The 26,682-nt window shown below is 30.6% G+C and overlaps 15 protein-coding genes and 1 pseudogene across 16 annotated transcripts, besides 2 other annotated features; 6 read left to right on the top strand and 10 right to left on the bottom strand.

Moving 5' to 3' along the window:
• Positions 1-11,215: part of a mobile genetic element that runs on past the window's edge.
• On the top strand, positions 440-1,381 carry TVAGG3_1033340 (organellar and viral DNA polymerase type B; the record flags this gene model as incomplete). Its single annotated transcript, XM_051255259.1, has 1 exon — positions 440-1,381. The coding sequence occupies one exon, from the start codon at positions 440-442 to the stop codon at positions 1,379-1,381; it is 942 nt and encodes a 313-aa protein (XP_051080833.1).
• TVAGG3_1033330 (uncharacterized protein) lies at positions 3,003-5,315 on the top strand (the record flags this gene model as incomplete). Its single annotated transcript, XM_051255258.1, has 1 exon — positions 3,003-5,315. One exon carries the CDS (start codon positions 3,003-3,005, stop codon positions 5,313-5,315), a length of 2,313 nt encoding a protein of 770 aa, XP_051080832.1.
• On the bottom strand, positions 5,551-5,847 carry TVAGG3_1033320 (uncharacterized protein; the record flags this gene model as incomplete). The annotated part of the gene is made up of 1 exon (XM_051255257.1): positions 5,551-5,847. One exon carries the CDS (start codon positions 5,845-5,847, stop codon positions 5,551-5,553), a length of 297 nt encoding a protein of 98 aa, XP_051080831.1.
• On the bottom strand, positions 7,115-7,210 carry TVAGG3_1033310 (uncharacterized protein; the record flags this gene model as incomplete). The annotated part of the gene is made up of 1 exon (XM_051255256.1): positions 7,115-7,210. A coding segment is annotated over one exon (96 nt), but the record flags the coding sequence as incomplete, so codon positions are not given.
• TVAGG3_1033300 (uncharacterized protein) lies at positions 9,573-10,472 on the bottom strand (the record flags this gene model as incomplete). The annotated part of the gene is made up of 1 exon (XM_051255255.1): positions 9,573-10,472. One exon carries the CDS (start codon positions 10,470-10,472, stop codon positions 9,573-9,575), a length of 900 nt encoding a protein of 299 aa, XP_051080829.1.
• Positions 11,216-12,004: 789 nt separating the features above from the next.
• Positions 12,005-12,712, bottom strand: TVAGG3_1033280 (uncharacterized protein; the record flags this gene model as incomplete). Its single annotated transcript, XM_051255254.1, has 1 exon — positions 12,005-12,712. One exon carries the CDS (start codon positions 12,710-12,712, stop codon positions 12,005-12,007), a length of 708 nt encoding a protein of 235 aa, XP_051080828.1.
• Positions 12,713-13,205: 493 nt separating this feature from the next.
• Positions 13,206-13,421, top strand: TVAGG3_1033270 (uncharacterized protein; the record flags this gene model as incomplete). The annotated part of the gene is made up of 1 exon (XM_001298829.1): positions 13,206-13,421. The coding sequence occupies one exon, from the start codon at positions 13,206-13,208 to the stop codon at positions 13,419-13,421; it is 216 nt and encodes a 71-aa protein (XP_001298830.1).
• A 24-nt stretch (positions 13,422-13,445) lies between these two features.
• Positions 13,446-13,682, bottom strand: TVAGG3_1033260 (N-acetylmuramoyl-l-alanine amidase family; the record flags this gene model as incomplete). The annotated part of the gene is made up of 1 exon (XM_051255253.1): positions 13,446-13,682. One exon carries the CDS (start codon positions 13,680-13,682, stop codon positions 13,446-13,448), a length of 237 nt encoding a protein of 78 aa, XP_051080827.1.
• A 1,177-nt stretch (positions 13,683-14,859) lies between these two features.
• Positions 14,860-16,243, top strand: TVAGG3_1033250 (uncharacterized protein; the record flags this gene model as incomplete). Its single annotated transcript, XM_001298830.1, has 1 exon — positions 14,865-16,100. The coding sequence occupies one exon, from the start codon at positions 14,865-14,867 to the stop codon at positions 16,098-16,100; it is 1,236 nt and encodes a 411-aa protein (XP_001298831.1).
• A 1,009-nt stretch (positions 16,244-17,252) lies between these two features.
• Positions 17,253-17,981, top strand: TVAGG3_1033240 (uncharacterized protein; the record flags this gene model as incomplete). The annotated part of the gene is made up of 1 exon (XM_051255252.1): positions 17,253-17,981. The coding sequence occupies one exon, from the start codon at positions 17,253-17,255 to the stop codon at positions 17,979-17,981; it is 729 nt and encodes a 242-aa protein (XP_051080826.1).
• A 927-nt stretch (positions 17,982-18,908) lies between these two features.
• Positions 18,909-25,153: a mobile genetic element.
• On the top strand, positions 19,659-19,979 carry TVAGG3_1033230 (uncharacterized protein; the record flags this gene model as incomplete). Its single annotated transcript, XM_001304227.1, has 1 exon — positions 19,659-19,979. One exon carries the CDS (start codon positions 19,659-19,661, stop codon positions 19,977-19,979), a length of 321 nt encoding a protein of 106 aa, XP_001304228.1.
• Positions 21,488-22,312, bottom strand: TVAGG3_1033220 (uncharacterized protein; the record flags this gene model as incomplete). The annotated part of the gene is made up of 1 exon (XM_051255251.1): positions 21,488-22,312. One exon carries the CDS (start codon positions 22,310-22,312, stop codon positions 21,488-21,490), a length of 825 nt encoding a protein of 274 aa, XP_051080825.1.
• TVAGG3_1033210 (uncharacterized protein) lies at positions 22,809-23,480 on the bottom strand (the record flags this gene model as incomplete). Its single annotated transcript, XM_051255250.1, has 1 exon — positions 22,809-23,480. One exon carries the CDS (start codon positions 23,478-23,480, stop codon positions 22,809-22,811), a length of 672 nt encoding a protein of 223 aa, XP_051080824.1.
• On the bottom strand, positions 23,513-24,412 carry TVAGG3_1033200 (uncharacterized protein; the record flags this gene model as incomplete). Its single annotated transcript, XM_051255249.1, has 1 exon — positions 23,513-24,412. One exon carries the CDS (start codon positions 24,410-24,412, stop codon positions 23,513-23,515), a length of 900 nt encoding a protein of 299 aa, XP_051080823.1.
• A 150-nt stretch (positions 25,154-25,303) lies between the features above and the next one.
• On the bottom strand, positions 25,304-25,798 carry TVAGG3_1033180 (uncharacterized protein; the record flags this gene model as incomplete). Its single annotated transcript, XM_051255248.1, has 1 exon — positions 25,304-25,798. One exon carries the CDS (start codon positions 25,796-25,798, stop codon positions 25,304-25,306), a length of 495 nt encoding a protein of 164 aa, XP_051080822.1.
• Positions 25,799-25,942: 144 nt separating this feature from the next.
• TVAGG3_1033170 lies at positions 25,943-26,331 on the bottom strand (annotated as a pseudogene). Its single transcript has one exon. A coding segment is annotated over exon 1 (389 nt).
• Between the last annotated feature and the right edge of the window lie 351 nt (positions 26,332-26,682).

Raw genomic sequence — 26,682 nt, 5'->3', positions numbered from 1 at the left:
TTTTTCAGTGTCACTATGTCACCATGTCACCAGGTTATTTAACTTCTCTGAAAAAATGAGACAACATGACATTTTGACAACACAGCAGGAGGAAGGCACTTATGAATTATTTTTGAAGAACTGAGGGTGTCACTATGTCACCATGTCACCAGGTTATTTAACTTCTCTGAAAAAATGAGACAACATGACATTTTGACAACAACATAGGAAATGATTTGTCATGACTTCATCGTAATGAGTGTAAATCAGACAAAAATATATTTTAGGTGAAGAGGTGAGATTTCACCTCCTTTTTCACCTCCTTTTTCACCTGTTTTCTCACCCTCACCGCTTAGCGGCTCAGATTGCTTTTGCTTTCTCGTGAATTTTCATGAATTTCCTTAAGATAGAAAAAATAAAGTTAGTTTTATTTTTATTTATTTTTATTTTGTATAAAAATATGATTTCAACAATCGGCACAACAACAATTCAAACAACTACAGCACCAAACTCGCTAGTCATGAATCCTACGTCAATGTTGGTAGAGATGAAAAGCTTTATTCCTTCTTCATATACTTTTGAGACAGAAATACAAAGAATTAAGCAAGAACTTTTAACAAGTAATTTAGACTGTAGTGCGAAAGATGAAACAAATGAACAGTATCTTTATGACATGCAGGACATTATTGACTATTTACCCAAATTGCCTGAAATTCAGCAGCAAAAACTAACTATTCCTGAATTCGATGAAATAGAAGTGAAACCAACTGATTCAGTAGAAATAAAGAAGTTCATACGTAAAGTAAACTATGAATTCCTTGGTTTTCATTGCAACCATAAAGTTATGGACAAAGATTGCGACATGGTATATAAGAACATCTCTGACATATATAAATCTGGGGAGTTTAAGACATACGACAACTTTGTTTCATTAGTTGCTGAATGTGTATGGCAGATAAGAGATAAAGATAAAAGATGTAAAATATGGAATGGACAAATAAAACCAACAACTTTTGAGTTAAAGAAAACCATTGACGCCTTAGTTGTTCTAGCAGGTCAAATTTCAATGTATAACGCAAAAATGAATCCGCAATGTTCAAAATGTAAAGCAGCAATGAGGAAATATAACTACTCCGTCAAAGAGATAGAACGTATGAGAAACGACTATGCTGACTTAAAGAAAGAAGTAGAGAAACCAGCAGAAGATAAAATGGACATGTTAGCATTTCTGAACAAAAACTATCCAACAGCTGACGATTTCCTTCTATCTGACGTCAAGAAGAAGTATAAAGAAACTTTCGACATTGTTAAAACTTTTGACATACTGACAGAAGAAATAGAAGCTACGAAATTGTTTAGAATTTCAAATATACATCGTACAATTCATGTAAAACGCTTATAAAATAACTGGGGTGAAAAATTAGGTGAGAATGGAGGTGAAATCTCACCTCTTCACCTAAAATATATTTTTATTGAATTCAGCAACAAAAATAATGAATTTCATTAGTTAGAAAAATAAAGTTAGTTTTATTTTTTTATTTTGTATGTAAGAACAGAAATGACAAACATTGAGTTTGAAACAGTTAGAAAGATAGACAATGACACCAAAGTGGTTAGAATAGGTGATTTAAACGTAAGATACTCAAAGAAATACAACAAATATTCTTTGTCAGACATTATATCTCCATCTGGAAAGAAAACAAACGACTGGGTTAGAAATGCTTCAACTCAGAAAATTTTGACAAGAAATCCTGAGCTTATGATATCGGTAAGATTCTATGGAACTACAGCATATCTCATTGACAAAAGTCTTATACCAATAGTTTTGTTATGGTTAGACCCAGTTGTTGGATATAACTTCATAACTTATGGTTCATTCGATACGGAACGTTGCAGTGAAGGCTTACTTTACATCGTTCAGAAACCGAAGGACTTCAATACAAAGAGATATAAGATAGGAAGAACATATAATATAACTCAAAGATATGACAGTACAGTCAATAGAGTCAAGGTTGTGTTCGTTAATGATATGAGAGCTGCAGAAACAGAACTACTTGAAAAGTTTGAGAAAAGGTATGGTGCTCCCATGAAAGGTAAAGAAACGTTTGAAGTAGATGAGATAGATAAAGCTATAAAATTATTTGACGAAGTTGCTGAAAAATACATGTAAAGCGTTTATTTTTGGTCTTTTGTGAAAGTCAGAAAATAAAGTTAGTTTTAAAATTATTTTTATTTTGTATGAAATAACAGTAATGTCAACATCAGAGAACACAACAACTGCTATCGTTCATGAAGCCATTAATGAAGAATACGAGTACATACAGTATAACAAACAATTGAGACTCATTCGTTCGGTCAAAGATGATATGTACCAAATGCAAAGTATAATGAATGCTCTTCGTTCTACAAAGCAAGCATATCATTGGTTTGAAAACCAACAGACAAAAAAACTTTTAGAAGAATTTCCTCATATGATTGCTTCCCTCGGAAAACCGAGAGAAGAGATTCCGTATGAAAATCGCAAGAGGGTAGAAATGAGGGTATATATCAGGTTATTCAATAATTAATTATTTTTGAAGAACTGAAGGTGTCACTATGTCACCATGTCACTCGGTTATTTAACTTCTCTGAAAAAATGAGACAACATGACATTTTGACAACAACACAGGAAATAAACGTTATCGTATATGCTTTGTCATGATTTCATCGTATATGCTTTGTCATGATTTCATCGTATATGCTTTGTCATGACTTCATCGTAAATGTTTTGTGAAGAATATAGCAACCGCCGAAATTCAGACGGTTGTTTTTTTATACAAAATTCACGCAGGATTAATGAGGAAGGCATTTATGAATTATTTTTGAAGAACTGAAGGTGTCACTATGTCACCATGTCACCAGGTTATTTAACTTCTCTGAAAAAATGAGACAACATGACATTTTGACAACATTCCCGGAAATTTGATGCAGTCCAAAAATAAAGTTAGTTTTAAAGTTAGTTTTATTTTTTTATTCCTATATAAATGACAGCAACAAACAACAACAGCAACTTTATCATTTCTGATGAAAAAGTTATTGATTCATTAGCTGAGGAATTAGTTGTGGCAGAAACTAAAACCCTCAACGAAAGAATTGGTGAAAACAAGATTGATTTACATAACTACCTCAAACATGATGGAGGAAGAGGAAGGAAAACTGGTATGGCTTTATTAGTAAATAAAATTTCAAATTTAACGATTATAGATATTGATATCAATAAATCGTACAATGATGAACTTAAAGAAACAGTTAGAAAAGACATTTTATCAAAACTTTCGGATAAAGATGTTATCGTTAAAACCGCTTCAGGAGGTCTTCACATTTATTGCAACACTAATTTCTTCTATTCAACCTCGAACAGAATGATTAAATGTTATTCTTGCAATGATTATGATATTGATATAATGACTTCTATTGATGATTCAAAGCGTTCATTAGTGGTTATGGCTGATTCAAGAGTTCGCAAGAATGCAACAGAACCAATCAATACATACTCATTCATTCGTGGAAGTTATGATTCAACATTAACTAGAACAGTGAATGATATATTAAATGATTTGAATATTAAGGTAAGAGTTGAACAAAAGAATGAAGAAATAAAGACTATCATGAATGAAAACAAAGATGTAAACATTGACGATAAACTTGCCCAGAGCATAGTCGATGGCATCTGTGATTTTGAAGTACATAATGACGGTGGAAACATGAATTTAGAAAAAGAAGTTACATTATTCACACTGTTTCAAGCAATTAATTCGTTACCTAATCATTTGATTAATGAAGCATACGATAACGTTTATAACTTCTGCAGTTTAACTGAAAATGCAAAAAGTAATTTTGAAAAAGCACGTAGTAGATATGCACATTTAATGACTTCTCCATTTGTTTTAGTGAAGATTCTAAAACTATATCAAAAGGAATATTATGATGAATATGTTTTGCCTTTATTACGTAAGCCAAAAATAACATTTGATATCAAACTTGATGACTCGTTTTTGATAACAGATATTAGACGCAAGGCTGAAAATCATCAGTATAAAAACAGTTCTGAAGTAATTGAGGATTTATCACGTGTAATCCGTTTTGTAGATTGTGGAAACAAATACTTCATTCAGAAAGATTACAACATACACGACAAAATGAATCAAATATCATTCGTTCTTCAATCAAACATGAAAGAGTCACTTAAAATGATTAAATTATTTAAAGAAGAAGGTAAAACAATAACAGCATGTGATGTACTACTAAATCAATTGTCTTCATTAACTGTTAAGGGTGTTTGCTTTAAATCTGATTCCCCAGATGTTTTCTCAACGTTTCAGGGTTATAAATACAACATTCTCGAAAAGCTTGATTACTCAAAAATTGAGATGTTTATAGATTTCATTAAAGAAGCCATATGTGATAATAACGATGAAGTGTATAAATACCTTCTCAGCTGGATTGCATCAATGATTCAACATCCTGGAATCAAGAATGAAACAGCAATTATTTTGAAAGGACTTCAGGGAACAGGTAAAAACAGATTCACAGACATTATTTCTGAACTTCTCGCTGGTTATTCATGTAAAAACATTACTGAAATAAGTGAGCTAACGGGTAATTTCAATTCAGTAGTTGAGAATAAAATGTTTCTTGTACTTAATGAACTCAAGAATGTAGGTGAAGACAGACTCGCAAACTTCAACGCTTTGAAATCAATTATTACGGATAATGAGATTAGAATTAATGAAAAGAATCAACCCAGAAGAACTGCACAGAACGTTGCAAACTTCATTTTCGTAACTAATAACGTCTACCCTGTCAAAATTGAAGTTGGAGACAGAAGATACGTAGTTTTAAGAGTTAATGGTAAATTCAAGGGTCAATTTGATTATTTCAAGAATTTAATGGATTCATGCACAAAGGAATTTTATGATAATTTACTGACGTATTTTATGCAATATGACCTTTCATCATTTAATGTACGAATCATACCGATGACTGAAGCCAAACAAGATTTAATTGAATTATCAACAAATCCTTTAGATGTATGGATAAATACACATTATGATGAATTGTGTACAGGTATGACATGTCAAAATGCTCTATTCTGCAAACCATCAGACATGAAAGACAAAAACTTTCAAATGAGCATTAAGGATAAATGTGATAAGAAACAGAGAAGAATAGATGGTAAACAAACATGGTGTTATGTTTTGAAAGAAGAAATGAAAGGATTATATAAACAGGTTGAACCAAACGATAATGAGGATTCATTTACTGACGATGAAATACCTGTAAATGATGCTTTATAAAGTATGATTGGAATTTATTTTTGCATTAATCCTGCTGTGTTGTCAAAATGTCATGTTGTCTCATTTTTTCAGAGAAGTTAAATAACCGAGTGACATGGTGACATAGTGACACCCTCAGTTCTTCAAAAATAATTAATTATTGAATAACCTGAAACCATTAACGATAAAATATATTTTTGGGTCATGGGCTATGCCCCGCCACGTTGCGTCTTTATGACAAAAATAAATGGTTCATTTACTCACAATATTTTTGTACAAAACGACCCCAAGCTTTTAACTTCTTTTCTGCAGCTTCTAATGCTATCTTAGCGAGTTCATATTCTCTAAATTCTCTCTTTAAATTTTCTTGTTCCCATTGGTCTAGTTCGAATGGAGAATCTCTATAACCATAACATAACTCACGTTCATGTTCTAATTGTTTTTCGCGCATTTTTCTAACTTCTTGTTCGAACAAAGGTTTAGCATTCTCTACTGTATCTTCGAGTTCTTCTTCATCTAATTTCTCATGAACTTTCTTGTCTATGGAGTCCATAATATCTTTGACATAAAATGCATACTTTACAGAGCATCATTCAGCAACAAAATGAACGAGGTCAGGATGTATGTAAATACCTTTGAATTCATTCATGACACCCTTTGTAAGCTCATAAAATGCTTGTTTTGAGGTCGAGCCACTTTTGGCTCCACCGTATTCGTTCATCATCAAAACTCAAGAATTTCCTGCATTTTAGCACTATTGAGAAATCTGTTTAAATGGTTTAACTTTCCTGCTTCTCTTGCCATCTTTGTTGCATTAATGTAACCATCCTTGTCTCTACGTAAGACTTCAATACCATTATAAGTGCCTTTTGTGAATGTTTCACCATTAGATTTGTTCGTGAATGTTTTTGCTTCGACCGACATTACTGTTCTTACATACAAAATAAAAAATAAATAAAAATAATTTTAAAACTAACTTTATTTTTGTACTGCATCAAATTTCCTGTGTTGTTGTCTAAATGTCATGTTGTCTCATTTTTTCAGAGAAGTTAAATAACCGAGTGACATGGTGACATAGTGACACCTTCAGTTCTTCAAAAATAATTAATTATTGAATAACCTAAAAACCATTAACGTAAACATGAGACTTTGTCTCCGGACTCTTTGAGTCACTTAACGTAAACATTATTTCTGCAGTGCATCCATTACTTCGTTACCTAATTAATTACAGACATAAAATATATTTAGTTCATTCGGTAAGCCTAAACCCTTTGGGTCAAGTCTCAAGCACATTCAATGAACGCGGTACCATGCGAATACAGTCACAAATGGTGGCATGTAATCTTTACCCGAGCCTGTTGGATTTGTTGTGAAAGTGTGTGAATGATTTCCTGCGGTTCCACAGAAAATACCTGTGCTTGAATCTACTGGGTCAGTTGTGATATCATATCTATTCATTCCCCATCTATCCGAACCCGCTGCAAGATTTGTATAACCTCTTTTTGTTATTGAATGTGAATGATTTCCTGTTGTGTTTGTAGTTCCTGTATGAGTGTGCGGTGGAAGGTTTGCTTCTTTAATTTTCTTCGAACCTCCTGTTTGCTTTGAATATCTAGCACAGTATAAGAATTTATCTACAATCTGCTTCCACGTACCAAAACCTAAAACTGTTGCTGGATTTGTTGAATTCATTGACGTATAAATAGAACCAACAGGATATAATGTTTGAAGTATTTCATTTTTCATGCTTGTAATCACATCATTTACTTCCGACTTCTTTGCATAATTTTCATCAACATATGTTTTATCTGCTTTAAGGTCTAAACATCCTGAAACCCATCCTGTATCAGCTTTAACTTTAAAAGTCTCCGATGTCCATTCATGATACCATTCAACCTTTTCTTTAATTTCATTATCTTTTTCATCAACATAAACCAAATTTGCCTTCTTATTTAATTCACTATCCACATATTCCTTATCCACCTTCTTCATTATGTCATTTAGGAAACCTTCTATGAATTCCTCATTTAAATTAAATCTTCCAATCTTCAAAACTTTAGGAAATGCATTTAATGCGTAATATCTCTGTTCTTCTGGTGGAATTGATGTTATATCATCCGTTATTCCTTTAATTTTTGAATTCATAAATAAAATTTCTTTTATATTTGATATCACTGCACCACCTTTGCAAACGAATTCGAAACGGTCATTTTTCAATACTATCTCCAAATCTCCATATTTCAACCTTTGCGTTTGTTCTGCTGTCTTTGAATTATATGCATATATGGCGTATGTAATGGTCTGAAGGATCTGGGTGCTTTGCGCCTTAAGTTGCTGTTGTTTAATCATTTATTATGATTTAAAAATAAATATTTAATCCGTTATCTCATCAGCTATTTTCTCTATTTGAAATTGCCATAATATTTCATTCATAAATTCTAAATCACAATCAAATAGGTCAGTTATTCTAAATTTAATATTTGATAAATCTTTTGAATGAAGAATAAATGAATTCCCGGATAATTGAAACAGATATGATAAAGAAAATGTGTTTAAGTTGATGGATAAAATGTTTTGTATTGATGGGTAAGAGTTAGGGTCTAATGTTTGATGTGAAAATCTCATTGGGTATTAACTTTATCACATTTGATTAAAATGAAATTGGAACCAGTGTCAGAATACAAAACATCCCCAACATCTTTTTCAAAATTTAATATTCCCAACAATGAACGAAGATGAGGAGTACAAAATTTAATTTTCAGCGGAAATTTAATAAGGTTATTTATTTCATCAAGTTCAAAAAGTTTATCAGGTTTTGATTTAAAATTTTCTTCATACCATACGATAAATGATTCATTTAAATAACTTAAAATCATGTTAATATCCATTTCGCTATCACATGATTTATATACATATCATACGTTTTTTCAAGGTCATCTTTAATAAATGATATATAATCTGAAGGGTCTAAAAGAATGGGATTAAATTTACCACTCACAGAAACGAGAGTAACATTATAAATTCCGCTAACTGTTAAATTTAATTCACAGCTATTATTCGAAATAATATTGATAATTGACATTTTTATTACGATTAAAAATATGGTAAAGCGTTATTTTCCAGTGATAAATAAAACTAGAATAAGATTACCTCAAGAATTCATAAATTCAACGAATAAGAAATTCATTCATGTTATAAATTTTAGTGTTTTCAGAAAATATGAGTCAGTGTCATATTCATCAACAGGTTATATTTCACTTCATTCAAATTTAGTTCAATCAAACCCATATAATGACCATTTCATAAGATTTTCAGATGGTATTAAAAATGTAATTGATAGATTAAAATATGAACAGATTGACAATATCGAATTTTTGGAATTTTGGTTTAAATATCCCGATGGAAAAAAGATTGAAGTTAAAGATAAAGCTGATACTATAACAAAAACAATTACAATGACCGATCCGGATAGTGGGGAACAAAAAGAAATAAAACAAACGATAGAAACTGGTGAAAGGTCAATTATTATTGATTATGATTCAAAGGATTATTATTCGATAATGTTAATGCTTGAATATTAAATAGTCTTAACAAAGAATTTTTCAAGTGATATTTTATATTCATCAAATATTTTATTATAAATATCATTATATGTTAAATGAAGTTCAGTTGTTGTTCCGTTCTTTGATATCTTAATTGTGCTAATATCCTTTATAGGATTTATTTTTGCAACTGTTCCGCAGCATGAAACCTCATCATCTATGAAAAATTGAATCTTAACGTCTGAATCTTGAACATCACAAAGAATGGCGATAATGTGAATTAATGATTCATAAGGTAAAATAATTAAACCGGATTGGTCAATTAAATTTATTATTGAATCATAATTATTAATTATTATATCACGGTAAATTTTCATTAATTCAGAATTAATGTCTATTTTATATGGGTTCTCGATGTTTGATGAAAGAGGCGGGGGGTATGTTGGATAAGTGGGAATTTCAACAGGTTCTTTACCAGGTTCAGATAAAATGATTGGGTCTCCATCTTCTTTATTTTGCTCCTCCTCATTCTTCGGTAAGTCACGAGTTAATAATTTGGTTGAGTTGCTGACCTTGTTAATTCGGGGCTAACATTAACTTTAACATTTTGAATAATTCGTGATTTATCATCATTTACGTTATAACCAACCGTAATCTCTGCTTTTGCGTTAGTGTTCTTTTGACTAGTGAAACGTCTTCTCATTTATAATCGAATAAAAAAAATATATTTAAACTTTTATTTTGCCGGAAGTTTTGAATCTATTATTCCCTGTATTTGTTCATGAAGTTGATTTTTAGCATTTTCATCGAAATTAATAGACCGAATATATTCATTAATTGCATTCTTATAATCATCTGATTTCTCAAATTTTCTTTTATCTGATTCCTTAACTAAATCATAAGTTAAACCTCGTTGCTGATATAATGGTTTCTTAATTAAATCTTTGAATGCTTGAGATAAAGCACCTGATGCAATTCTTGCTACTATAATTGGTTGGAATTGATGTTTAGGTTCATCTTTAACATTTGCGAAAACTGGATCGAATAAAGCAACTTTAAAGAATTTCTTAGCTGAAATTTCAGGTCTAATATTTGCATATTGACCATCAAACTGGTTAGAATATCGTGGTAATCCATCCGGTCCCTCTTCAATAGCATTTAATTCTTCATTGAAATAAGAATATGGATTATAACGGTATGAATTAATTGGACCATGTTCACCTTCTCCAATGTATTGTTTAACAGCTTTTCCATTTTCATCAAATTGTATAGGATAACGTTCATTATATACTTTACGTTTAGGATAATCAGATACAGTTAATTTATAACCATTTATGACTTTAATATTACCTTGACCATCAGTAACGAAAACTTCATTTATACCATCAGGTTTTCCATTTGGACCCGTAATGTCTGCTTCGTGTGCTTCCCAATTTGGACCTTGACGTTTGGCATATGCTTGAGCTTCTGGTAATGTTAAAACGTTTCTCATTTGTTTAACATCTTTTTGAAGACCAGCAACAATATGAACTAATTCTTTCATTCCATCAGGAACTTTCATAGTTCTATTATATGCACCCTTTTTGTTTGTTCCTTGTTTTAATGGAACCTGTAGAAGATTTGCTATTTCTGTCATGTTTAATTATAAATAAAAAATAAAAATTAATTATAAAAAGTTAATCAAATTTAACACTTCCTTTATTTAAATCAACTATTATTTTTCCATGTTCACCTAATTGCTGATATTGTGTGTAAAGTTCATTAATGCTCATTGGTAAATTCACTTGATAAAGCATAACGTTCAACTGTTGACGACTAAACCCACTGAAAATGAAAAGGGTTGATAGATTTGATTTAATGTTTGTGCTTAATGCTTTGAAATATTGAACAGCCATAAAGAATGAACACTGAATGTGTCGACATTGAGTTAATAACTGATTAAAATATGATTTCTCATTTGTTATTAGTTTTGATTTCACTGCATCATCTAGAAAAATGAGTGAATGCAAAAATTCTCTATCAAAATTTGAAATAGAAAGTGTTTCAAATAATTCATCCCGTTGTTTATCAATAATTTTATCCTCTAATCCTTGCTTCTTGATTGTATTATATAATTCTTTATACATTAAAAAGTTTTTTTAAATAATCTTCTGCTTCTTCTTGTGATAAATAAATAATTGGAATTTTGATTAAATGCTTTAAAGATTCAAATGTATCATCTGAAGGTGAACCTGAACGGTTGATATAAATTAACACGTGTGAATAGGGTGAAGTGTTAGCAATAATGATAATTTGTTTTAATATCGTTAATGTTTTACCTTTATTTTGTTTACCAATTGCTGCAGTGATTGAATTTAAGTAACATTCAGAATATGGAATTTTCATTAATTTTTCCTTAGATAGAGCATTTCTATTATCACTCAATGCTTCATTAATCATATCATCTACGTATGTATTATATACTCCTGCTAATTCTTCATAAGGGGTGGATGAATTTAAATCCATTTAATCAAAAATAAATTTATAATTTTAAAACATTTCTATTCATCAATATTTCATCATATGAACTTCTATACTGTGGTGGTGTACCTGTTGGATGATATTTCAAACCTTCGTCCGGTGTCCATGTCCAATACGTAGTCCTAGTAAACCAAACCTGAGGAGGATTTGTCACCTTTGAACAGTAAGTGTCATTTACACCCTGAATGATTGGATAAGCTTTCACTTGTACTGTAACTTGTGAGTTGAAAGTTTCTAATCATCAAAGAATATACCCGCTCCATCACGTTGAACTGGAATAGTGCATAAGAATGAAGTTTGGTCTTTCCATGTTCTAGCTAATGGCGTGCCATCATCATCATTCAGTGGTCTAGTTAATGAGTCCTCGTATTCTTCCGTGCATTCATTCACTCCATCTAAATCAGAAGCTTGAAGCATACGTGTAAAGAATATATCACCCACTGTGGTCATCGCTTGATCGGGAAAGTTTCTGGAATCTATAGTGACCTGAAGACCTCGAAGCATTGGATTTTCTAAAACAGTTCTTTGCATTGCATTCTTCGGAAATGTTAACACAACATCTGTAACATTATGAAGAGCGTATGAGAAATCTGAGCTAATACCTTCAGGAGTGATGCAACCTCCATTTAGTGAACGAACGTCAATATGTTAAGCTGGAATCATGAATGGATCTTCCTTACTGAATAAACGTGGTATTGCTTTAACTGATTCTTCAATTAAACCATATCCTGGTGTAATGCATTTATCCTCTAAAACTTCCATCTTTGCGCATGAAATAATAACGTCATCAACTGTTGCCTCAGCAGATGTAGCGGCTAAGCTTGTAATTAATTTGGCAGGAAGTCCGATTTGTTGGAATTTGCGATCATATTTATAAACATGATTCATAATCTTTTCATAATTTTCATCAGTTATCTTTTCATAAACGTAATTTTGTAAATCAGCAACTCTTAACGGGTCAACCTGACAAAATACTAAAGTATCCCTGAAAACATAATATTTAAGAATGATATCACCAAATGATTTAGGATAATCATCGAACGCCTGAAATGCTAACAAATCATTTACCGGAATAATCATATCAAAAGTGATATCAACTTCTTTATTCGCGTTCTTGAAAACTTCCGAAGGGTCAATATATTTACCACATACTGAGTTATCATATTTTTGAACATTATTATATAACGAATGAACAAACTTTTTAACTTTCCTTTCTGATTTTGGTTTATATGTTGCAAATGCGAAAGATTCACGGGCGCAATCCATTTGAAGATAACCGGCATCACCTCTTTCGGTTTCTACTTCTAATTGTTTAAAGCTTTGATTTGATGATTTGTAACCAACGAATAAACGCATGCATTTAAAAGCGGCATCACATGTGAAAGCTTTATTTGAAACTAGAGTTGCTTTAACTTTGCGTTTAATATATGTGTCACCTAATTGATTCACATCATGAGCCGGATTTGTAACCAACGAATAAACGCATGCATTTAAAAGCGGCATCACATGTGAAAGCTTTATTTGAAACTAGAGTTGCTTTAACTTTGCGTTTAATATATGTGTCACCTAATTGATTCACATCATGAGCCGGATTTGTAATTCTTAAATGAGTTTGTTTATCATCAAAATATGGAGCATCAGAGTCATAGCATGAACTTTCAAGTTCTCTATAATATCTTCTACCGTCATTCTTTGCGAATATTTCATTTATCTTTTCGAATGAATGAAACACATTTCCATTAATCGGTTTAGTGTTTGGCACCAAATAGTTAGTCGTCATTTATTAATAAATAAAAAATCAAAATTAAAAGATGAAAATGAATTTTTAATTTTAATGAAATAATCAACTATGGCTGCAGGATTCTTTAAGAAACTGTGGGATAAAGTAAAAAGAGGAGCGCATAAAGTTTGGGAAACAATGAAGAAAGGAGCAAATTGGATATTTAAGAATAAAGAAGCAATTAGTGACGTTGCTGAATCAATAACACCAAAAGCTGCCCCAATAAGAGAAATATTAAATAAAGGAGAAAAAGTTTATCAAAGACTTCAACCGATACTAAGATAAAAATAATATTTATTTATTTTTCCACTATCTACCTCCTATTTTATTAAGTATTCCTTCAGCTATTCCACCAATTGCGTTACCTGCTTGTGCTCCCATCGCCGGATTACCTGCTTTAGTACCTAATACTCCACCTATGATAGTTCCTGCCGTTTTCGCTACTGGTGCCAAAAAGTTTGCAACGGGTTTAATAATATTTTTATGAACCCAACCTGCAGCTTTCTTAATTCCATCCCATAATTTTTTAAAGAATCCTGCCGCCATTTCTGATTTAATATTAATTAAAAAATATATTTCATCACTTATATTCTAATTTTTATTTAATGATAAATGAAACCGATTTTAAAAATAAATGAAACAGAGGAGGAAGAAATAAATGAAAGTGAAAATGTTCAACAAAAAATAAACGTTGTTAAACCAATTACTGAAATAAAAATTTTTTCATCTGTTGAAGAATTTAATGACTATTATGCTAACAATAAAAAATTATTTGAAGAATTGACAACGTGTAAATTGAATAAAATGTTTAAAGTTGATGGATTCAAAATTTCAAAAATAAAAGGAGTGGTTAGTTTGAAATCTATTCCTCAATCAAGAATCACCTCATTAATGAAAATTAATGATTTAACAAAAAGAATAGAAGAGATTGAAGAAAGAATGAATCAAATAATTGATTTCATAAATTCAAATAATCATTAGTTTCTTAAAGTTCAATGTTGAACTCATCAAATTCTTTTAAAAGTTTATTTTTTAAAAAAATTTTATTTTTTTATTTTTTATTTTATTATGGTAGTGAATCTTTCATTCATGAAAATAATTATTTCTAATTTCTTTTACTCGTTTATGAGGTCTTTGATTATGACTCCATTGATTCCATTCAGGATTTAAACAATGTTTAATTAATCGCGGAATATCTGACATCATCTATATATAGCTTCTTTTATAAAAGATAAAAAAATAAATTATTTTAAAATTAATGTTAATTTTTTAAAATGTGTTTAGTATATAATATTTATTACTAATTTATTTAATAATGTCGCGCTTTCTTACGAATTCATGACTTAAAAAACGTAAGAAAAAATTTTTATATCATCTATATATAGAAGATGTGAAAATATACCTTCATCTATATATAGACGTAACAAAAAAAGTCACACACCCCTTCCTATCCTACTACTTTTTGTATTTTGGATGTTTTTTATTCATTCCTATCATTGGTATCCAATAGATATTCTGTCATATCATAGGCATCATCATAAGTATCTTAATCGAGGATATCACAAAGAAAATTTTAGTAATTCGAGAAATTTTCTGCGGGAATCCATTTTCTACCAATAAGCTTGCATATAGATATTATTGAGATATCCTGATTCTTTGAAGTTTCAAATATTTAGGGTCTAAAAAATATTTCAGGTAGATTTAATTAAAATTAATCAAAAATAAAAAATGTATCAAACAACGCCAACAGATGACACAAATATCAATTCTTTAGATTCAACATTTAACTCTGAAGAGATTATTTCAATATTAAAGCCAATTCTCGCAAAGAATATCAACTCTGAAAAATTAAAGACAAATATTTTATCCAAAGTTATCAAAGAACTCAAAGAAACTTCTTTGGCAATGAAAACAGATAGAATCAACCGCAGAATTCAGCAAATTACCAACATGATTAATGATACTTCACCAAATAGACGTTCAGATGAAGAAATCAATATGCGTCTTAACGCCGTTCTAAGTGAAATATTTGATATTCTATCTTTTGTACAGATGCTTAGCGGATTAAACCCTCAAGGAGCAAAAGATTTCAAAATTTGCGTTAATTTCTTGGAAGCTTTTCATTTCCTTTACAAAATCATGCAAATGATTAAATGGGTCAGACCTATCCCTCGCCAAGTCCATGCTTTACGTGATTCCTTCGAAACTTCTTGCATGCAAATTTTCACATCGATATTAAACCAAAATATCATGAATTTTGACTGCCAAGAAACTTTGAATAATTGTCTTTCAATTTTACTTGAAGTTGACGTTAAAGGTGTTTATTCTCAAAATATGATACCTCCTTTACGAGTTTATTACGAAAAAATACAATACGAAGCATTCAAGGCGAACCCTACTATCTTCCAACTGAACGCTGTCCTTGGCCAAGCGATGAGAAACCGTAATTTAACAGATTTAACAAAATACATTGATATGTTAGAAGTTGCGCCAACTGATCCAAGGAAAGTCTTCATTTTGATATCAAAAATGGGCCAAATGCCAGAGCTCAAACAATGTGTGATTAATGCAGCTCTAAAATGCCGTAGTCCAGATGCATTATGCCAGGCTTATCAATTTTTCCATGATAATGTTGAAATACAACAGCAATATCTTACAGTTCTTGCAAATATTTCAAGTAATTGGTTGAATCAGCTTTTAACATACCTAAGCAGGAAATTCGGACCTGATTCAACCGATCACATCTCATCAGAGCATCAAGTAAGGAGTTCTTATTCTCAAATGAGGAAAATGGTCGATAGACTCGGAGAAGAAATGAAAAGATACATTTTTCAAACGATGGCAGAGTCGGATTCGCTCCAATCAATATTCCTTTTATATAAATCAGGTAATATTGACCTCAATTCTAACGATGACATGTTCAAAGACCTTCTTTTGATTTTCAATTTAATTCCAGTTCAATAAATATTATGTTTGTTTTATGTATAAATATTAATTTATATTTTTGAATATTATTTCTATAAATCTTTAAAAAATTAATCAAATTTTTCTTCGTAAAGTCTCTTATTCAAATTTGTGATAGAGTTTCACACAATATTGAGGCAGAATAACGTTAGGGATACTTTACTTAGGAAAATGAGTTTAATCAAATTTTCAATCGTGTTCCTTTTTACTTAGAATTTTATATTTTTGAATATTATTTCAAAAATATAAAAGATTTTAAAATTTAAAAGATTTTATAAATAATATATTTATCAAATTTTAAATCTCATTCCTTTTTACTTGGAATTAATAGGATAAGCTTTTCTTATTGCTATAGATATCATATACAGCATCATCTTTATCAGATTATTGATATATGTAAATTCTAAATTTGAAAATTGTATTTTTGTTTTTATAACTTCTCCAGTTGATCATTCTTCGCTCAAATATCATAGAAGTTGCTTGTAAATTGATGTTGTAAGAATTTATTATATTAGTAGTAGGATATGACGGGTTTAGTGACCTTTTTTGTTACGTCTATATATAGACGATGCATTAAAATATATTTATTTATAAATCATTAAAATAATTTATTTTTTTATCTTTTATAAAAGAAGCTATATATAGATGATGTCAGATATTCCGCGATTAATTAAATATTGTTTAAATCCTGAATGGGTTAAACTTCAATTTAAAAATGAAGATTGTGAATTATTAAATGAATATGAAAGCCAAAATAAGCTAATGAGGTATAAATATAATGATAAAGAATATTTAATTTCATGGAATCAATGGAGTCATAATCAAAGACCTCATAAACGAGTAAAAGAAATTAGAAATAATTATTTTCATGAATGAAAGATTCACTACCATAATGAAATAATAAACTTTAAAAATTCATGTCTTACGAAAAATTAAAACTTAGTTATGTTTATTATTTTATTTTTTTATTTTGTATGAAATGGGTGTCAAGACTAACGACGTTAAAAAATTAGGATTCATAAACGAGGAAATAAAGGAAAAAGTTTATTTTGCAAGATTTCACTTAATGGATCATATGGTTACGATGCAATGAATACACAAAATTACGCAAAGACTAAAATCATAAATGCACAGAAGGCACGCGTTGCATGTATGTCAAATAAGTTTAAAAACATAAGAGAAATAGGAGAGGATACATATCAAGTGATGCTTAAAGATAGATTTTATAGATGTGATACATGTTTACAAGAGGCATTCTTCACTTTAGATAACGCAAAATACTGGTATTTAGTTTTCATTTATGATTTTATGTATAAATGCATGGATGTTAATCGTTTTCATTTCATTGAAGGTGATACTGATTCATCTTATTGGGCAATCGCTGGCGACCCAAATCTTCCTAACACTCAAGCATTTCAAGCAATTGTTACCGATAAACAATTTTATGATAAAAACATTTTCAAATTCGCACCTTTTGATTTCTTCTGTTTTGATGAGAAATTTAAACCTAAATTAAAGAATAAAGCTGAAGAAAAAGCACATGAGAAGAAGTTATTGGGTTTAGCAATTGAGAAACAAGGTGATAACATGGTTGCTTTATGCCCTAAGTGTTATACATCATTCAACGGTTCAATTGATGGAAGTGATTTTAAAAAGATTGCACAAAAAATGAAAGGTGTTAGTTTACGACAAAATAAACAATTAACACCTAAAAATTATTTGGATATAATAAATGATAAAGTTATTTTCGATGGTCAGAATATTAATTTACAACTTAAAAACTGGTCAATGACTCGCTTAACAATCGGTAAGACTGCATTAACAGGAGCACACACTAAGGCTGTATGTTGTGAAAATGGATGTTGTATGCCATTTATTTAATACAATTTAAAATTTTATTTTTAATAAAATGCCACAGAAGAGACAAAAGGAACCGTTAATGATGCGATTCAATATGTAAATAATGGTTTTGATACTATGATTCAAAGAGGCGGGCACCCCTAAAACACTTATTTTATTTTTATATAAATGGATAGCACAAATTTAAAAATTTTAATTTATGATTTAATATTTAATCAAAATTTTCTTGATTATTACGATTTAAAAGCATATCTCCAAAAATATGATAACACTATAACGGGTGATGATATGGATTATTATTATCCGTATTATAAAAATGAAATTTTGAAATATCATGATAGAATAATTTCTAGAATTAAAGACAAAATTAAAAATAATGGATATTCAAAGGGAAAAACTAAATCACAACTTAAACGGTTGAAAGATTTCAAAAATAAAGTATTAACAGAAGAAGATATTGATGAATCATATAAATTATATAATCCTGAGCCGCAAAAACCAAAGGAACAAAAACAAAAGGTGCAAAAAGCCCAGGTCCTTCAGACCATAAATGAAGCACAAGCTTTAATTTATGATTCATTAGTTAAACCATATTCAGCCCGACTTTTAAATGAAGATCAACTTTTGGAATTCATCCTTCAACATAAACTCGAAGCGGGAAAGTATATCAAACCTTTATATACAACATATTTAAAACAAATGAATAGAATACATCCAGAATTAATGACGGGAGGAATGAAATCCAAAATCAAAGCAGATAAAATTAAACCACCTGCAACACCAAAACCTCCAACGGTAGTACCTCCTCCTTCAGTTAATCCTTCATCATTCACTTTATTATATCCATTTCAAACATTAAAGAAGCAAAAAGATTTTAAAAAGGGTTTCAATATATTAAATAAACCAACTGACCCAAAAATTCAACTGTTAAAGGAAAAATTTAGTCGCCCTTCATTTGCCCCATATCCATATTCATACGAAATCGATCATTTAGAATATTCAAAAGGAAACGTTACTTATTTATTTGCCATTAACATTAACACTAGATATTTATATTGCATTCCGGTGAAAGGGAAAACAGAACAGGAAACAAGAAGAGCTATTCAATACTTACTAGATCATGAAAGAGTAGATAATATCAGGGGTGATGGTGATAAAGGATTTCAGGCAACTATGACTCATTATTTCCCACAAATTAATTTTTACTTCTCATCCTCTCCATATACGTTTCATAATAAAATAGTTGATGCGGTAATGAGAACTCTTAGAGATGCGTTGGGGGTCAGATATATTGGGATGGAAATCATGACTCCATCATACAGCAGTTAGTATATTATTACAATAATACATGGCATAGAACTATAAACATGAAACCAGTGGAAATGAAAAATGATATTTCAAAAGAATGGGAATATATTAGAAAACAAATGGAAAGGTTAAATGATGTTAAACGTGAACAAATTAATTCGGGGCTCATGAATTTTAAACAAGGGGATAAAGTTTTGATTCATCTCGATTATGGAAAAACTGATAAATCAATGACAAAAAGAAGACGAAGATTTGACACAATAGCTGAATTTGTTAGATATATTAACGGCAATGCATTAGTTGAAGTTGACAATAAATTAATAGAAATTCCGATTTATTTTATTACTCCATTATATTTAAATATTATTTAATTTTTTTATTTCGTAAGAAATGGGTGACAACGAAGCATCCAAGAGTCCTGATTCAATTAAGATTCAGAGTCCAGACGATGAATATAAAAAGAAACTAAACAGAATTAAATCAAAAATATGCTATTACAAAAAGAAGCCGCAATGTGGTGGGGCTGATGCCCATAAAACTAATGGAACTGAAAACGATGAAGAGAGGAAAGAAATAATCGAAAAATTAGAAACTTACCGTTCAATCCTTAAACTGGGTGAAGCAAAAATAAAAGAATTTAATAGAATAAATAAATTGATTGGAAGAGATGAATTTAATAAAGATGAATTTTTAAACTCAATCCAAATTTAATTTTTATTCCTCTTCCGTCAATGGTTTCCCGAACCCTTCTGGGTTCTTCTTTCCATCATTACTGCATAACCGCATCTTCTCGGTTTTCGTGGTTTGTTGTTTTTAATTCGTTCTTGCATCATTTTTATCATTTCCTCCCTTGTTATGATTCGTGGTAAATTTTGAGCTTGTGGGGTATCCATTTATATAAAAATAAAATTTTGTTATCAGTTATTTTATCGTTAATGGTTTTTAGGTTATTCAATAATTAATTATTTTTGAAGAACTGAGGGTGTCACTACGTCACCATGTCACCAGGTTATTTAACTTCTCTTAAAAATGATGACAACATGACATTTTGACAACACAGGTACGAAAGGAGGAAGGCATTTATGAATTATTTTTGAAGAACTGAGGGTGTCACTACGTCACCATGTCACCAGGTTATTTAACTTCTCTTAAAAATGATGACAACATGACATTTTGACAACACAGGTACGAAAGGAGGAAGGCATTTATGAATTATTTTTGAAGAACTGAGGGTGTCACTACGTCACCATGTCACCAGGTTAATTAACTTCTCTGAAAAAATGAGACAACATGACATTTTGACAACACAGGTACGAAAGGAGGAAGGCATTTATGAATTATTTTTGAAGAACTGAGGGTGTCACTACGTCACCATGTCACCAGGTTATTTAACTTCTCTTAAAAATGATGACAACATGACATTTTGACAACACAGGTACGAAAGGAGGAAGGCATTTATGAATTATTTTTGAAGAACTGAGGGTGTCACTACGTCACCATGTCACCAGGTTAATTAACTTCTCTGAAAAAATGAGACAACATGACATTTTGACAACACAGGTACGAAAGGAGGAAGGCATTTATGAATTATTTTTGAAGAACTGAGGGTGTCACTACGTCACCATGTCACCAGGTTATTTAACTTCTCTTAAAAATGATGACAACATGACATTTTGACAACACAGGTACGAAAGGAGGAAGGCATTTATGAATTATTTTTGAAGAACTGAGGGTGTCACTACGTCACCATGTCACCAGGTTATTTAACTTCTCTTAAAAATGATGACAACATGACATTTTGACAACACAGGTACGAAAGGAGGAAGGCATTTATGAATTATTTTTGAAGAACTGAGGGTGTCACTACGTCACCATGTCACCAGGTTATTTAACTTCTCTTAAAAATGATGACAACATGACATTTTGACAACACAGGTACGAAAGGAGGAAGGCATTTATGAATTATTTTTGAAGAACTGAGGGTGTCACTACGTCACCATGTCACCAGGTTATTTAACTTCTCTTAAAAATGATGACAACATGACATTTTGACAACACAGGTACGAAAGGAGGAAGGCATTTATGAATTATTTTTGAAGAACTGAGGGTGTCACTACGTCACCATGTCACCAGGTTAATTAACTTCTCTGAAAAAATGAGACAACATGACATTTTGACAACACAGCAGGATTAATGCAAAAATAAATTCCAATCATACTTTATAAAGCTTCATTTACAGGTATTTCATCATCAGTAAATGAATCCTCATTATCGTTTGGTTCAACCTGTTTATATAATCCTTTCATTTCTTCTTTCAAAACATAACACCATGTTTGTTTACCATCTATTCTTCTTTGTTTCCTATCACATTTATCCTTAATGCTCATTTGGAAATTCTTGTCTTTCATGTCTGATGGTTTGCAGAATAGAGCATTTTTACACGTCATACCTGCACACAATTCATCATAATGTGTATTTATCCATACATCTAAAGGATTTGTTGATAATTCAATTAAATCTTGTTTGGCTTCAGTCATCGGTATGATTCGTACATTAAATGATGAAAGGTCATATTGCATAAAATACGTCAGTAAATTATCATAAAATTCCTTTGTGCATGAATCCATTAAATTCTTGAAATAATCAAATTGACCCTTGAATTTACCATTAACTCTTAAAACTACGTATCTTCTGTCTCCAACTTCAATTTTGACAGGGTAGACGTTATTAGTTACGAAAATGAAGTTTGCAACGTTCTGTGCAGTTCTTCTGGGTTGATTCTTTTCATTAATTCTAATCTCATTATCCGTAATAATTGATTTCAAAGCGTTGAAGTTTGCGAGTCTGTCTTCACCTACATTCTTGAGTTCATTAAGTACAAGAAACATTTTATTCTCAACTACTGAATTGAAATTACCCGTTAGCTCACTTATTTCGGTAATGTTTTTACATGAATAACCGGCGAGAAGTTCAGAAATAATGTCTGTAAATCTGTTTTTACCTGTTCCCTGAAGTCCTTTCAAAATAATATTGATAATTGACATTTTTTATTACGATTAAAAATATGGTAAAGCGTTATTTTCCAGTGATAAATAAAACTAGAATAAGATTACCTCAAGAATTCATAAATTCAACGAATAAGAAATTCATTCATGTTATAAATTTTAGTGTTTTCAGAAAATATGAGTCAGTGTCATATTCATCAACAGGTTATATTTCACTTCATTCAAATTTAGTTCAATCAAACCCATATAATGACCATTTCATAAGATTTTCAGATGGTATTAAAAATGTAATTGATAGATTAAAATATGAACAGATTGACAATATCGAATTTTTGGAATTTTGGTTTAAATATCCCGATGGAAAAAAGATTGAAGTTAAAGATAAAGCTGATACTATAACAAAAACAATTACAATGACCGATTCGGATAGTGGGGAACCAAAAGAAATAAAACAAACGATAGAAACTGGTGAAAGGTCAATTATTATTGATTATGATTCAAAGGATTATTATTCAATAATGTTAATGCTTGAATATTAAATAGTCTTAACAAAGAATTTTTCAAGTGATATTTTATATTCATCAAATATTTTATTATAAATATCATTATATGTTAAATGAAGTTCAGTTGTTGTTCCGTTCTTTGATATCTTAATTGTGCTAATATCCTTTATAGGATTTATTTTTGCAACTGTTCCGCAGCATGAAACCTCATCATCTATGAAAAATTGAATCTTAACGTCTGAATCTTGAACATCACAAAGAATGGCGATAATGTGAATTAATGATTCATAAGGTAAAATAATTAAACCGGATTGGTCAATTAAATTTATTATTGAATCATAATTATCAGTTATTATATCACGGTAAATTTTCATTAATTCAGAATTAATGTCTATTTTATATGGGTTCTCGATGTTTGATGAAAGAGGCGGGGGGTATGTTGGATAAGTGGGAATTTCAACAGGTTCTTTACCGGGTTCAGATAAAATGATTGGGTCTCCATTCTCATGGTTTTCTTCATTCTCCTCATTCTTCGGTAAGTCACGAGTTAATAAATTTGGTTGAGTTGCTGACCTTGTTAATTCAGGGCTAACATTAACTTTAACATTTTGAATAATTCGTGATTTATCATCATTTACGTTATAACCAACCGTAATCTCTGCTTTTGCGTTAGTGTTCTTTTGACTAGTGAAACGTCTTCTCATTTATAATCGAATAAAAAAATATATTTAAACTTTTATTTTGCCGGAAGTTTTGAATCTATTATTCCCTGTATTTGTTCTTGAAGTTGATTTTTAGCTGTTTCATTGTAATTAATAGACCTAATATATTCATTAATTGCATTCTTATAATCACCTGATTTCTCAAATTTTCTTTTATCTGATTCCTTAACTAAATCATAAGTTAAACCTCGTTGCTGATATAATGGTTTCTTAATTAAATCTTTGAATGCTTGAGATAAAGCACCTGATGCAATTCTTGCTACTATAATTGGTTGGAATTGCTGTTTAAGTTCATCTTTAACATTTGCGAAAACTGGATCGAATAAAGCAACTTTAAAGAATTTCTTAGCTGAAATTTCAGGTCTAATATTTGCATATTGACCATCAAACTGGTTAGAATATCGTGGTAATCCATCCGGTCCCTCTTCAATAGCATTTAATTCTTCATTGAAATAAGAATATGGATTATAACGGTATGAATTAATTGGACCATTTTTACCTTCTCCAATGTATTGTTTAACAGCTTTTCCATTTTCATCAAATTGCATAGGATAACGTTCATTATATGCTTTACGTTTAGGATAATCAGATATAGTTAATTTGTAACCATTTATGACTTTAATATTACCCTGACCATCAGTAATGAAAACTTCATTTATACCATCAGGTTTTCCATTTGGACCCGTAATGTCTGCTTCGTGTGCTTCCCAATTTGGACCTTGACGTTTGGCATATGCTTGAGCTTCTGGTAATGTTAAAACGTTTCTCATTTGTTTAACATCTTTTTGAAGACCAGCAACAATATGAACTAATTCTTTCATTCCATCAGGAACTTTCATAGTTCTATTATATGCACCCTTTTTGTTTGTTCCTTGTTTTAATGGAACCTGTAGAAGATTTGCTATTTCTGTCATGTTTAATTATAAATAAAAAATAAAAATTAATTATAAAAAGTTAATCAAATTTAACACTTCCTTTATTTAAATCAACTATTATTTTTCCATGTTCACCTAATTGCTGATATTGTGTGTAAAGTTCATTAATGCTCATTGGTAAATTCACTTGATAAAGCATAACGTTCAACTGTTGACGACTAAACCCACTGAAAATGAAAAGGGTTGATAGATTTGATTTAATGTTTGTGCTTAATGCTTTGAAATATTGAACAGCCATGAAGAATGAACACTGAATGTGTCGACATTGAGTTAATAACTGATTAAAATATGATTTCTCATTTGTTATTAGTTTTGATTTCACTGCATCATCTAGAAAAATGAGTGAATGCAAAAATTCTCTATCAAAATTTGAAATAGAAAGTGTTTCAAATAATTCATCCCGTTGTTTATCAATAATTTTATCCTCTAATCCTTGCTTCTTGATTGTATTATATAATTCTTTATACATTAAAAAGTTTTTTAAATAATCTTCTGCTTCTTCTTGTGATAAATAAATAATTGGAATTTTGATTAAATGCTTTAAAGATTCAAATGTATCATCTGAAGGTGAACCTGAACGGTTGATATAAATTAACACATGTGAATGGGGGAAGTGTTAGCAATAATGATAATTTGTTTTAATATCGTTAATGTTTTACCTTTATTTTGTTTACCAATTGCTGCAGTGATTGAATTTAAGTAACATTCAGAATATGGAATTTTCATTAATTTTTCCTTAGATAGAGCATTTCTATTATCACTCAATGCTTCATTAATCATATCATCTATGTATGTATTATATACTCCTGCTAATTCTTCATAAGGGGTGGATGAATTTAAATCCATTTAATCAAAAATAAATTTATAATTTTAAACATTTCTATTCATCAATATTTCATCATATGAACTTCTATACTGTGGTGGTGTACCTGTTGGATGATATTTCAAACCTTCGTCCGGTGTCCATGTCCAATATGTAGTCCTAGTAAACCAAACCTGAGGAGGATTTGTCACCTTTGAACAGTAAGTGTCATTTTCACCCTGAATGATTGGATAAGCTTTCACTTGTACTGTAACTTGTGAGTTGAAAGTTTCTAATCCATCAAAGAATATACCCGCTCCATCACGTTGAACTGGAATAGTGCATAAGAATGAAGTTTGGTCTTTCCATTTTCTAGCTAATGGCGTGCCATCATCATCATTCAGTGGTCTAGTTAATGAGTCCTCGTATTCTTCCGCGCATTCATTCACTCCATCTAAATCAGAAGCTTGAAGCATACGTGTAAAGAATATGTCACCCACTGTTGTCATCGCTTGATCGGGGAAGTTTCTGGAATCTATAGTGACCTGAAGACCTCGAAGCATTGGATTTTCTAAAACCGTTCTTTGCATTGCATTCTTCGGAAATGTTAACACAACATCTGTAACATTATGAAGAGCGTATGAGAAATCTGAGCTGATACCTTCAGGAGTGATGCAACCTCCATTTAGTGAACGAACGTCAATATGTTAAGCTGGAATCATGAATGGATCTTCCTTACTGAACAAAAGTGGTATTGCTTTAACTGATTCTTCAATTAAACCGTATCCTGGTGTAATGCATTTATCCTCTAAAACTTCCATCTTTGTGCATGAAATAATAACGTCATCAACTGTTGCCTCAGCAGATGTAGCGGCTAAGCTTGTAATTAATTTGGCAGGAAGTCCGATTTGTTGGAATTTGCGATCATATTTATAAACATGATTCATAATCTTTTCATAATTTTCATCAGTTATCTTTTCATAAACGTAATTTTGTAAATCAGCAACTCTTAACGGGTCAACCTGACAAAATACTAAAGTATCCCTGAAAACATAATATTTAAGAATGATATCACCAAATGATTTAGGATAATCATTGAACGCCTGAAATGCTAACAAATCATTTACCGGAATAATCATATCAAAAGTGACATCAACTTCTTCATTTGCTTTCTTGAAAACTTCTGAAGGGTCAATATATTTACCACATACTGAGTTATCATATTTTTGAACATTATTATATAACGAATGAACAAACTTTTTAACTTTCCTTTCTGATTTTGGTTTATATGTTGCAAATGCGAAAGATTCACGGGCGCAATCCATTTGAAGATAACCGGCATCACCTCTTTCGGTTTCTACTTCTAATTGTTTAAAGCTTTGATTTGATGATTTGTAACCAACGAATAAACGCATGCATTTAAAAGCGGCATCGCATGTGAAAGCTT

This window comes from Trichomonas vaginalis, chromosome I (genome assembly GCF_026262505.1).
Source record: "Trichomonas vaginalis G3 chromosome I, whole genome shotgun sequence".
NCBI lineage: Eukaryota > Parabasalia > Trichomonadida > Trichomonadidae > Trichomonas > Trichomonas vaginalis.
The sequence above is the reverse complement of the archived record's forward strand: the minus strand, read 5'-3'. Positions and strand labels throughout refer to the sequence as shown.